The following is a 13,749-nucleotide window of genomic DNA, read 5'->3' on the forward strand; positions in this document are numbered from 1 at the left end:
CACAGCCACCACCCGAGCTGGGTGGGAGTCACCCACCACGCACGCTTCCAGCGAGGCCTGGAGAGGCCAGGCCCCCCCGACCACAACCGCGCGGTGTCCCCTTCAGCCCTCCTGACCCCAGTCCCAGCAGGGCGCCCTGCCGTCCGCTGCCTCAGTCCCTGGCCTGGACCCTTCTTTCCGTCTGACCGCCCTCTGCCCACCTTCCCTCCGTCCCTCCCAAGGTCTGACTGGCTCCTTTTTTTTTTCCATAAAGTTATTTATGTATTTATTGGCTGTGTTGGGTCTTTGTTGCTGCGCACGGGCTTTCTCTAGTTGCAGCGAGCGGGGGCTACTCTTTGTTGTGGCTTCTCTTGTTGCAGAGCATGGGCTCTAGGCACGTGGGCTTCAGTAGTTGCGGCACATGGGCTCAATAGTTGTGGCTCACGGGCTCTAGAGCGCAGGCTCAGTAGTTGTGGTGCACGGGCTTAGTTGCTCTGCGGCATGTGGGCTCTTCCCAGCCCAGGGCTTGAGCCCGTGTCCCCTGCACTGGCAGGTGGATTCCTAACCACTGCGCAACCAGGGAAGCCCCAGCACGACAGTTTTTAACAGCACCTCTGGGAAACAGCTGAGGAGTTCGGTGACGTCATCTGGCTCAGCTGTGAGCACTGGAACCTGTTTTCACGCGTCATGTCCCACTTTACTTGCTCTTCAAATTGGAGGGCAGGGGGTGGGGGATGGGGTGTCCTGTACGAGGTCATCAGCCCAGGCTGAGTTTGCAGCCCAGATGGTGGTGGGAGGGTCTTGAGAAGGCCAGGCCCTCAGCTGGGCAGGGGCCTCTCACCAGGGCAGAGTGCACCCCCCAAGGCAAAGACTGTCTCTGGAGTGCGTTCTCCCAGCAACTTGCTGACGATGTCCGCGTCATAGAAAATCCCACCTGGGCACACGGAGGACCAAATGCTGGCATCTGGAGCATGGCATGGGCGCTCTGCCCAGGAGGGTGGCTGGGGCCCACTGCGGATCCTCCACCTGACGTCCTCAGGAGATCCGGAGAGGCTGCCGGGTACAGGCTGCTGCTGGCGGGGACCGATGGATCCTCCCCCAGGGCACGGCCATCTCAGACCTCCTCGTGGAGGAACTGGAGCGCCGGGTCAAAGTGCCTGGAAGACAAGGACGGATGCCGGGCGGCCCTGCCCCCACCACCCATCTACCTGGGAAGCGCGTCTGGCCAGCTGACCCCTGGGCCACGTCCCTCAGAACCTTCTCAGACACGTACATTCTGATGCTTCTGGCAGCGCTGTCCGTGGGGCGCAGGGGGGCGGCCGGCAGCACATCAGCCACTGTCCTTGACCCCCAGCCGCGTCTTTCTCACCAGCGATGCTCCCAACACCGCGTGGTCTCCGGGATGAGACGCTGGCTGCTACTTGGGTAGGTACCGCCCCCTCGCAGATGGTGAGCTCCGGGGGCAAATGCCGTTCTGTGTCTCCCCGTTACACCAGCACGGCGTCTGGCAACGAGGAGCTACGCGCTGCACTCCGGTCCGGCAGCACGCAGGTGACCCGCAGTCTGTGCCTCTTGGGGAAGACAGAATGGGCCCCGAGAGGCCCGCCGACTCGCTCAGAGTCACAACCAGGAGCTGGGGGGCTGCGGTTGGACGCGCCCCACCCCTCCCCCCAGAAGCCTGCGCTCTTTCCTCGCGACATCCTCCTGCTCCCAGGTCTCTTTATTTGTTTATTTATTTTGACTGAGCTGTGCAGCATGTGGGATCTTAGTTCCCTGACCAGGGATTGAACCTGCACCCCCTGCAGTGGAAGCACGGAGTCTTAAGCACTGGACGGCCAGGGAAGTCCCTCCCAGGTCTCTTTAGAGCAAGTAATATCCAAACAAAAAAATCAATAATAATCTCACTCCTGGAAATGAGAATCTCATTTAGAAATGTCAGGTTAGTATTTTCTAAAAAGTACTTTGAGTATTTCACATAATTTTATTTAAAAAATTTAAAAATCGCTAGGAAGATGCTCTTACTTGTAAAATCCACAGACCAGAGGCCTGCTGCTCCTGTCAGCTTCATTGAAGCTGGACCTCGCCGTCCAATTGGGGCAGCCTCTCGCAGAGCATGCCCTTCCCTGGAGATTGCAAGCAGGACAGCAGGGCGTCCTGCTCTTACAGCATGGAGAGTGGAAGGCCACAGACTGAAACCCCAACTTGCTTTCCGCTACAGCCACAGACCACCCTGGGCCGGGCAGCTGTCACCCAGAGCCTTATTCCTGGTGACAAAAGTCAGGCAGTCTGCTTTAACAGGGTAGCACAAGGCAAGAGAAAATACATCCACTTCTATATACAATGGAGTATTACTCAGCCATAAAAAAGAACAAAACAGGGGCTTCCCTGGTGGCACAGTGGTTAAGAATCTGCCTGCCAATGCAGGGGACATGGGTTCGATCCCTGGGCTGGGAAGATCCCACATGCTGCAGAGCAACTAAGTCCATGCGCCACAACTACTGAGCCTGTGCTCTACAGCCCTCGAGCTACAACTACTGAAGCTTGTACACCTGGAGCCCGTGCTCTGCAACAAGAGAAGCCATTGCAAGGAGAAGCCAGTGCACCACAACGAAGAGTAGCCCCCGCCCACTGCAACTAGAGAAAGCCCGCACACAGCAACAAAGCCTCCCCACCAAAAAAGTTTTTTAAAAATTAAATACAAAAATTATAAAAAAAGAACAGAACAATGCCATTTGCAGCAACATAGATGAACCTAGAGATCGTCATACTGAGTGAAGTAAGTCAGAGAAAGACAAATATCATATGATATCACTTATACGTGGAATCTTAAAAAAAGGGTACAAATGAACTTATCTACAAAACAGAAACAGAGTTACAGATGTAGAAAATAAATTTATAATTACCAGGGGCAAAGCCAGGGAAGGGTAGATTGGAAGATCGGGATGACATATACACACTACTATATACAAAATACACAACTAATAAGAATCTACTGTACAGCACAGGGAACTCTATGCTGTACCCTGTAACGGCCTATATGGGAAAAGAATCTAAAAAAGAGTGGAGGGGACCTCCCCGGTAGTTCAGTAGATAAAACTCTGCACTCCCAACGCAGGGGGCCCCGGTTTGATCCTTGGTCGGGGAACTAGATCCCACACGCGTGCCACAATTAAGAGTCTATGTGCCGCAACTAAGACCCCGCACAGCCAAAACAAACAAACAAACAAATAAATAATTTTTAAAAAGAGTGGATATTTGTGTATATGTAACAGATTCACTTGGTTGTACACCTGAAACTAACACAACATTGTAAATCAACTCTATTCCAATGAAAATTTTTTAAAACTTCACCTCAAAGTTTGTAAATGCAGACTTAATTTCTATCAGTATTTCTCAAACTTGGATAAGACACAGACAACTTAAAAAAAAATCTCACTAATTCCCAACACTGACTTACATTATTCTAAATATAACTTACATAACATAAAACCAGGCATTGATTCCTCTTATATAACAACTAAACCAAAGCTAATTTATAAACTAAAGGTAACATCATAAAACCAACTAAATGTAAATGAACATCTCTCTGCCATGAAGATGCAGAATGACTGTCACGCTGCTGGCGTCCACGCGGGATTTCAATGGACGAGGTCCTGACTAAGGACCCTGACTCCCCACCGCCTTTCTCCATTCAAGTTGCTGCAAGTGCTTCCCCAGAGCCGAGGGCACCACTTACAACAGAATTCCCAGACAATGAAAGTCTATGTCTTGGTGCCAGTGTGTTGATGGACACGACAGCTTGTTTACTAAGATTACCGGGCATTACTGGCTACCAGGTGGCTACCCTGGAATGGGCCAGGAAGTTATTCCCAAGGGGTGGGAGCACTTCCAGGAGGAGCGCTATCTGTGGCCTTAAGCAAGGATCCCTGAAATATTCCTAAAAGTTCTTTCCCACTAGCAATTGTCAGCCCGCAGTTCCTGAATAAAAGGTTGTGACTTCAGAGCCTAAACTCAGCTCCTTTTGTGGAATACTGAAATATTCTGCTCAGGATAAAAGTAAGTTACAGTGACCAAGGCACAGAAGGCAATTTTCTCAGCCTGACAGAGCTTATAGCAGGCACCACACTCACGGTGAAAAGACGGAATGCTTCCGCCCTGCGACTGGGCACAAAACGAGGCTTTCATGCTCCTGTTCTACATCACATGACAGGTCCTCGCCAGCGCAATTAGGCAAGAAAAAGAAAGGCACACGGGCTAGAAAGGCAGAAAACTGTCTCTATTCACAAACGACATGGTTGTCAACACAAAAAATCACAAAGAATCCACAACAAAGGGAAGGGAACAAATGAGTTTAGCGAGATCACAGAATTCAAGGTCAGTTATGCAAAAATCAATCATACTTCTACACACTAGCGATGGAAAACTGAAACTAGAAAATAAAAAAGTAGCATCTGCAACAGCACCAAAAAATTCTCACAACACACACACACACACAAGGTCTGAACATTGAAAAGTACGCAACGGTGATGAAAATCAAAGACGACCTCAATAAATGCAGAAATAGGTCACGACCCTCTGTCATGAAGATGTCGTTTCTCCCCAGACTAATCTACAGGTTTGCCGCAACTCCAATCAAAGTGCCAGCAGGACTTGCTGTAGAAACCAGCAAGGTGAGTCTAAAATTTACATGGAAAGGGAAAGGATCTAGAATAAGCAAAACAACGTTGAAAGTGAACAAGCTGGAGGACTCAGGCTACCTGGTTTTATTTCCACCCACTGGACAGCTGTGGCAAGAAGACTCTGTGGTGATGGGGCAGGAAGAGGTGGATGGAACAAAGGACCGGAACGGAGATGGATTTCTGACAAAGGTACAGAGGCACCTCCGTGGAGAAAGCAGTCACTTCCAGAGCACCCCAGCGTCCTGTCGCCAGTTTGCCATCAAGGTGACTGTGGTGGCAGAACCTTCCCAGCCAGGTGTCCTGACCCCAGACCACAGGGCAGCCTCCTGCTTCCTCGCCTTCCTGAACGAGGCAGGCGTGAGTTCTGAGGTCACATCAGCCAGAGCAGAGGCCACTAATCCTTCCGATGGTTGTTCTTTATGCTAAGTCTCCTGATGGTTAAAGTAGCTAGGTGGCCTCTGCTTTCTGCACTAAGCCCTGAAGGACACAAAGATCAAAACTGATTGGGAGTCTGGAAGAGGTACCTGCAGACTCGTGCCCGTGGTGGCATTCTTCACCAGAGCCGAGAGGTGGAAGCCACCCGAGTGCTCATCGACGGATGACCACTGGGATAAAGGCAATGCGGTCCACCCATATGATGGAATGTTATCCAGCCCTGAAAAGGAAGGAAAGTCTGATCACCGCTTGAATATAAGCGGCCCCTCTCTATTTAAAGAGCATTCTGGAAAGCCAGTGACTCCTTTTGCATGGCCGGGAAATGTCTTCGCTGGGTTAACCGGGTGTTAAAAGAAAAACCAGTGTTCTGTGTACAGAAAGAAAGGGGTACCGGCAAAGCAGCTGCCCCATCGGTGATCTGGTCCTATTTCTAGATTTTGAATGCAGGATGCACTCATGGGTCACTGTGGAGAAAAATAAAGGCGAAAATAAAATATCTCAGGTCAGGGGCTAATCTCCAAGGGGGCAGAGATCTCGTTTTCACCCCACTGTCCCCAGCACCGAAGCAAGCCTGGTGTTTTTTTACTGGCTGGCCTTAAATAGTTACTGAATTAAAGTTTGAAAAGAAGCTGGAATGTCCTCAACGTTTTACTGCATTTTTCATCAGAAAGTCTGACAAGCCAGAAATGATGATTCATTCATTCGAACAAATACTGCTGCGTGCCAGGCACGTTTCTGGTGCCCTGAGGCTGGGGACTCGGGTCTGGAGAGCACCCCGCACTTAACGTTGCTGACAGGCGGCAGTGGTTATGCGCTGAATCCTGTCTCCCAAAAAAATTCACATGTCGAAGTCCTAACCCCCAGTACCTGTGAATGTGACCTTATTAGGAAAGAGGGTTCTCACAGATGTAAGTGGTTAAGATGAAGTCACGCTGGAGTAGGGTGGGCCCTGATCCCATATGACTGGTGTCCTTAGAAAAGGGGGACATTTGGACACAGACGTGGGCACAGGGAGAACGCCATGTGAAGATGAAGCAGAGATGGGATGAACCACGGAGCACCACGGAGCACCAGCGAACCACCAGCGGCTAGCGGAGAGGCCCAGAAGTGTCTCCCCGACAGCCTCAGGAGGAGCCAGCCCTGCCGACATCTTGATCTTGGACTTCTGGCCTCCAGAGCTGAGAGAGAATAACTCCCTGCTGTGTAAGCCCAGGCTGTGGTGCTGTGGTACAGCAGCCCCAGGAAACCAGTACAGTAACAGCCGCCGCTGGGGGTCCTGGCTCCATCCCAGAGCCCTGACACCTTCCTGACGGTCGTCCCCCGTCACAAGGAGCACGGGCACCCAGGATGTGGCCTCTGCTGCTCTCGAAGAAGCCGACCTCGCTTCCGCCCCCAGCTGACAGACTGCTTGCTCTGCTGGGAACACTCTTCTCCACGCTTCTACTTTCCGTCTCTGCGATTCCGACGAGTCTAGGGACCTCATATCCGTGGAATCATGCAGTATCCGTCCTTTGGTGACTGGCTCACTTCACGCAGCATCACGTCTCCATAGTTCACCTATGCTGTGGCAGGTGTCTGAATCTCCCTCCTTTTTAAGGCTGAACAATATTCTGTTTTGTTTATTCATCCGTATGTCACTGGACACTTGTGTTGCTCCTACCTTTTCGCGGTTGTGAGTAAAGCTGCCATGACACAGGCTTGCAAATATCTTCTACACCTTTCCATCCCCAAAGTGATTAGGATTCTGTTTGAAACTCTACATTATCGAAGAGCCAATCCTGCCATCCATCTTGTCCTACGACCTCCGGATTGCAGAGAGAAAGGACCCAGTGGGTCCGATTTTTCACTGTGTCTCTGCTGGGAGCGCTGAGCCTGTCACACGGGAGGTACACTCCGTTGTCATGGAAAAGGAAAGATGACAGGGAGCTTGCTGAGGGCTCGCAGAGATCAGGGAAAAGGTAGCGTGTTAAGCACCTTGCCAATTGTGCACATTTTATCGGCAGATTTTGGGTATGAATCTGTAAAAATGAAATAGTTGATTACTGCATCAGGTGCAGATGTCTCCGTGGATTCTCAGTAAGTGTGAAGGTCATGTCCAGGATACACTGACTTACAATACAGCAGGGATGGCTTACATTTCTGGAGGTACCTGAAGAGAGACAGGGAGCCCTTCTCAAGAGAGTCTGAATAGTTACGAGAGGCGTGGGCCGCTGCCACGGGTGAAAACTGGGCTTCCTGCAGCGGTGCAGCCCAGGTGGCCACCCCGGGAGGGTGACAGTTTATGCTACCTCCATGTAGAGGCCAGGGAAGAGAGAAAGCCAGAAGACACAAAGAAGAAGAATCCAGCAGAGGTGGGACGTGAGAAACTGCTTCGAGAACAGGAAGCACCGGATCTGGTGAATGGAAATTAGCATTCTAACAGACTCCCCAGGTGACCCCCAAGCACTAAGCTGCAGAGATCCAGGGAGGGGCCCCTATGCTCACCTGCCCGAAAAGCTCACCTGCCCGCCATCCCCCTGGCCTAAGCCCACGCATCCTTCAGGACTCTCCTTCCGTGTGCCTCCTACAGGAGGATTTCCAGGCTGCCCCTTGCCCTGCTCACCCCCAAGAGGATGGGAGGCCTCTCTTAGGGGTGCGCGGTCTCTGAGGCCCACCCCCATCACAGCTCTGTCCACGCTGGGCTGGATGCACGGGATCTGGTTCACCGAGACAACCCATCCTCATTTGTTTCCTGGGGCCGCCATAATAAAGTGCCATAGATTGGGTGGGGTGGGGGTGGGGGGGCCTTAAACAATAGGGTTTTATTCCCTCGCAGATCTGGAGGCCGGAAGTCCACAACCAAGATAGGGCTGTGCTCCCTCTGAAGCCTGCAGGGCGGGGTCCTCCCTCGTGCCTCCCTGGCTTCCGCTGCACATCTTTGGAGTTCCGAGGTGTGTAGTCACATCACTCCAATCCTTCATCTTCACTGGCCTCTTCCCTCTGCATCTGTGTCTAAATTCCCCTTTCTATAAGGACACCAATCTCATGGGACTTGGGGCCACCCTAATGACCTCATTTTAACATGACCACCTCTGTAAAGACCCCATCTCCAAATCAGGACACATTCTGAGGTCCTGAGGGTTAAGACTTTAACATATCTTTCTGGGGGAGGCACACAACTCAGCCCAGAACAGTAGGTCTACGTTTCCCCACCCGCTTTGTGATCCAGCATGGCCAGGTGACCGGCCTTGGTCTGTAAGATGTGAGCCCCAGGAAGGGGCGTCATTTCCAGGACAAAGCATTGCTTGCCGACCTGAGACCTCAGAGTTCCTCGTTCCTGCCTTTGTGGTCCAGATATGGGTGACAGAGGCAGAGCCTCCAGCATCCTGGGTCCCTGACCAACTGCAAGGGACAGAGACTCTCTCCTGGACCAAACTTAGGCTCCTCTGAGCCCTCCCCTCGACTAGGCCCCACCTTGGCCTCCCATGTCCATCCTTGCTGAGGCCAGTTTTAGCAAGATTCCTGCTAAGTTCAGTTTAGCCAGAATCCCCTGACGCTTGGTATCTGATCAAATTCCTCTTTCCCCGACCTTTCCTATCTGAGTCTTTGTATCTAAGTCCTCAGCCTGCCTTTAGCAAGAGTCCTGTCAGGCCAGTTTAGTAGGAATCCCCCTACTCTTGATGTCTCCTCCTAGTAATTTTCCATCCACTGACCTTCTCACTCTGCCTTTGGCTGTACATCCCCTGCTGTCTTTGCTGTACTGGGGGTTGAGCTTAATCTCCCTCTCCTGCTGCAAAAGTCTTTTTTATATAACTTTATTTATTTTATTATTTATTTATTTATTTGCTGCATTGGGTTTTCGTTGCTGCACATGGACTTTCTCTAGTTTCAGTGAGAGGAGGCTACTCTTCATTGCAGTACGTGGGCTTCTCATTTCAGTGGCTTCTCTTGTTGCAGAGCACAAGCTCTAGGTACACGGGCTTCAGTAGTCGTGGTGCAAGGGCTTAGTTGCTCCATGGCATGTGGGATCTTCCCGGACCAGGTCTTGAACCCATGTCCCCTGCATTGGCAGGCGGATTCTTAAACACTGTGCCACCAGGGAAGTCCAGTTCACATTCTTAATTACTCAGATGATCCAATCCCTTTAGGACAGGCAAAAAGATGATGATGATGATGATGGTGGTGATGGTGTTGGTGATAGTGGTGATGGTGGTGGTGATGGTGGTGATGGTGGTGGTGGTGATGATGGTGGTGACGGTGTTGGTGACGGTGGTGGTGACAGTGGTGATAGTGGTGGTGACGGTGGTGATGGTGGTGGTGATGATGGTGATGATGGTGGTGGTGATGGTGGTGATGGTGGTGGTGGTGATGATGGTGGTGACGGTGTTGGTGACGGTGGTGGTGACAGTGGTGATAGTGGTGGTGACGGTGGTGATGGTGGTGGTGATGATGGTGGTGATGGTGGTGGTGATGATGGTGATGATGGTGGTGATGGTGGTGGTGGTGATGATGGTGGTGATGGTGGTGGTGATGGTGGTGATGACGGTGGTGGTGACGGTGGTGGTGACAGTGGTGATGGTGGTGGTCATGGTGGTGGTCATGGTGGTTGTCATGGTGGTGGTCATGATGGTGATGATGGTGGTGATGGTGGTGATGATGATGATGGTGGTGGTGATGGTGGTGATGATGGTGATGATGGTGGTGATGGTGGTGGTGATGATGGTGGTCATGGTGGTGGTCATGATGGTGATGATGGTGGTGATGGTGGTGGTGGTGATGATGGTGGTGATGGTGGTGGTGATGATGGTGGTGATGACGGTGGTGGTGACGGTGGTGGTGACGGTGGTGATGGTGGTGGTGATGGTGGTGGTCATGGTGGTTGTCATGGTGGTGGTCATGATGGTGATGATGGTGGTGATGGTGGTGATGATGATGATGGTGGTGGTGATGGTGGTGGTGATGGTGGTGGTGATGGTGGTAGTGATGGTGGTGATGGTTGTGGTGACGGTGGTGATGATGGTGATGATGGTGGTGATGGTGGTGGTGATGGTGGTGGTGATGGTGGTGATGGTGGTGGTGATGATGGTGGTGATGGTGGTGGTGATGATGGTGGTCATGGTGGTGGTCATGATGGTGATGATGGTGGTGATGGTGGTGGTGATGATGGTGGTGATGGTGGTGGTGATGGTGGTGGTGAAGATGGTGGTGATGGTGGTGGTGACGGTGGTGATGGTGGTGGTGGTGATGGTGGTGGTGATGATGGTGGTGATGGTGGTGGTGATGGTGGTGGTGATAGTGGTGATGATGGTGGTGGGGATAGTGATGGTGGTGGTGGTGATGCAGATGATGGGATGATGGTGGTGATGGTGGTGGTGAGCATGATAATAATAATGATATAAGTAACAGTAGCCAATCTTTACTGACTATGTGCCATGAACTATTCTAAGCTCTTTATATATATTTCCTAATTAAATCCTCATGACTCTATGAGATAGATTTTATCCCCATTTTAGAGACGAGACATTGGCCCAGGGAGGGGAAGCAACTTGCCCAAGGGCACGCAGCTACTAATACGTTGGAGCTGGGATATGAACTCCAGCAGTCAGGCCTCAGAGCTGCAGTCTAACCACCTCGCTGTACTGCCTTGGATCCAATCCAAACAGACGTGGTGCATCGCGCAGGTAACTATTGGACATCCTTTCCAGAAGCCAACCAAGTCAAAGAAGGGCAATGTAGGCAGGGCTGTTCAAAACACAGACCCCGCATCAGGTGGCCCGGGGGTGGGTCCCAGCTCCGCCCCTCACTCCCTGTGTGACATTGGACACGTTCCATAGCCTCTCTCTGCTTCAGGGTCTTCATCTGCAAAATGCTAGTACCTACCTCACCAGGTTGCACTGAGAAATATATAAGTTAATGAATATAAAGCACAATTTAAAAACTTACCTGGAGGGCCTCCCCTTGTGGCACAGTGGTTAAGAATCCACCTGCCAATGCCGAAGGTACGGGTGACATCCCTGGTCCAGAGATCCCACGTGCCAGTGCAACAAAGCCTGTGTGCCACAACTACTGAGCCCACGTGCTGCAACTAATGAAGCCTGTGTGCCTAGAGCCCATGCTCTGCAACAAGAGAAACCACCGCACTGAGAAGCCTGCACACCACAACTAGAGGAAGCCCAGGAGCAGCAACAAAGACCCAACATAGCCAATAATTAAATAAACAAACAAACAAGTAAATAAAAACTTACCCAGGACTCCCAGGTGTGAAGGAACGATAAATGCTTACTCATCAGTTTCTATAGCAAACAGCCTGCGTCACCAGAAGCCCTGAGAGCTTCTTACCTGAGGGCTCAGCATGTTTACAATGTCTGCCCCACGCTGACTCTTTTTCTTCAAAGGTAAGTGGGGGCAGGAGAATTCCTTGGTGATGAAGGAAGCCTAGGTCACATGCCCCTCGACGTCAACACCTGTCAACAGGTGAAGATGGAAAACAAGCATATCCTGCATGGCTCCCCATGGCTGCCCGCTCATTTGATGTATCTCAAGGTTACAGTGCAAAGTATTTTTCAGCTTTCAATATTTAAAAAATTCGGGCTTCCTAGGTGGCTCAGTGGTTAAGAATCCACCTGCCAATGCAGAGGTCACGGGTTTGATCCTAGCTCCAGGAAGATCCCACATGCCGCGGAGCAACTAAGCCCGTGTGCCAAAAACAAAACAAAACAAAACAAAACAAAAACAAAAAATTCTTCCCATGGGATTTTATTTCCCAGAAAAAGAAGTCTCTTGCAGGTGATTTTTATATCTCCAAATCTATGAAGGCAACACATTCTATTTCCCAGATGTCACATTAAAAATCTGTCTCCACTCAGAATTGGCTACCAGTGTTATCCTTTAGCAAGTATTTCATCCAAAAAAAAAAAGAAAAGAAAAGAAAAGAAAGAGAAGAAGATGTTTTGATGTCGCTCATTTCCTTAGGGAAGCACTTCCTCCTTTAGGGAGAAAAGCGAAGCTCAGCTAGTCCTTCCCAAGCTGCCCCCAATGAACCTTTTCTGCCTGGGTCCCCACAGCCCCGTGAGCCTGGGATGGCGGGTTGGGTGCTTGGGTCCTATTCATGGCCTCCTCCAGTGTTTACTTGGTGACCACTTGATAGGCAGTAATGTTGATTGGATGAACTAAAGTTCCTTCCTGCAAACATGAGTCTCCATCATCACCTATGCTGTGTTAAATATTTACTTGCATTTTGTTTGAGTTCAAATGGAGATGTCCTCATCATACCCCCAGGCTCTCCCTCCTGCCAGGAGCCCTTTCTTCTCCCATCTCAGCAGATCTGGCTGTTCTGGTGCCTTTCTCAAGGTCCCTCTTGTCTTAGTCTGCTGGGCCTGCTATAACAAAATACCACGGGCTGGGCGGCTTCATCAGTGGACATCTATTCCTCACAGTTCTGGAGGCTGGAAGTCTGAGATCAGGGTGCCGGCTTGGGCAGGTTCTGGCTCAGACACTGCTTTCTTGCTGTGTCCTCACACGGCCTTTCCTCAGCATGTGTGCTGGAGAGAGATCTCTCCTCCTTTCCTTCTGAGGGCACTAATCCCATCACAGACCCCACACTTCATGACCTCATCTAACCTTAATCACTTCCCAAAGGCCCTGTCTCCCAATACCACCATATTGGGGGTTAGGGCTTTGACGTATGAATTTTAGGGGGACCCAGACATTCAGTCCCTACCACTGCCTCTGCTGGCCCGAAGGCGGTCACTCCAGGTGGAGGCCTTTCCATCAGCTCCTCCCTGCTGTTGGGCACCAGGACCGGTTCTTCAGGAGGTTTGCTGGAGGTCCATCTATGAGATGGACCCTTTCTGCTTCAGGGAGGGGAAGGGAGCTCCTGCAAGAGGGACCCTCCTACCCCTCCCACAGAAAACAATTACAAACTAGAGTCAAAAATGCAAAATATAACTACTGAGCATGCCTGAGGACAATAACAGGAATATTTTGGAGGGGGTTAAAATTTGGAGGAAGCGACTGGCCCGGGTGAGTTTGCCTTTTGGTTGATTTTCTCTGAGGACAAACACAGCTGCAGTGTGGGGTGGGGTGGTGAAACGTCTGAGGGAAAGGTCCCCCTCTGCTGTCCCTCTGGCTGAAATAACCAGGAGAAAGAGCTAGGGAAACGAGGGCCACTGGACAGCAAAGGAGGAATCCAGGAAGGAGAGCCAGACAAGGGTGCCCTCAGAGCCTGTGTAGAAACATCACCCAAGCCTCTAGCTGCCCCTTGATCCACACCCACCTGGCACAGAGAGAGCCATCTGCCCTGAGGTTTGAGCTGACGTCCACTGCAGGCAACACAGACTTGCAGTCTTAGCTCAGCCACGTGAGTCAACGACTAAAATGAAACCATCAATACTCTTCAGAGGCAGATAACAGAATTCAGAGTCATCACAGTATCACATTCACAACATCTGGGATACAATCTGAAATTACTCAGCCAGGAAAATGTGACCCATTCTGAAGGGAAAGGACAATCAACAGAGGCCAACTTCAAGATGACCCTGACATTGGAATTCTCAGGCAAGGCAACTAATTGTCAGGCAGCCGTTATAGTGATGCTTGGTTAGGCAAGTCTCCACCATGAGGGAGGCAACAGGAGATCTCAGCTGATAAACAGAAAATACAAAAAAGAACCAAATGG

General features: G+C 50.9%; 1 protein-coding gene across 1 annotated transcript in view; it reads left to right on the forward strand.

Moving 5' to 3' along the window:
• Positions 1 to 763: 763 nt before the first annotated feature.
• CCDC27 (coiled-coil domain containing 27) overlaps positions 764 to 13,749 on the forward strand; it is a 28,184-nt gene continuing 15,198 nt past the window's right edge. Inside the window, exons 1-4 of the mRNA XM_057706530.1 lie at positions 764 to 769; positions 1,019 to 1,404; positions 1,476 to 1,530; positions 4,764 to 5,015. Of these exons, the coding sequence (XP_057562513.1) occupies positions 764 to 769; positions 1,019 to 1,404; positions 1,476 to 1,530; positions 4,764 to 5,015 (699 nt within the window). The remainder of the gene's footprint in view (positions 770 to 1,018; positions 1,405 to 1,475; positions 1,531 to 4,763; positions 5,016 to 13,749) is intronic.

The sequence above is a fragment of the Hippopotamus amphibius genome, chromosome 1 (genome assembly GCF_030028045.1).
Source record: "Hippopotamus amphibius kiboko isolate mHipAmp2 chromosome 1, mHipAmp2.hap2, whole genome shotgun sequence".
NCBI classification, from domain to species: Eukaryota; Metazoa; Chordata; class Mammalia; order Artiodactyla; family Hippopotamidae; genus Hippopotamus; species Hippopotamus amphibius.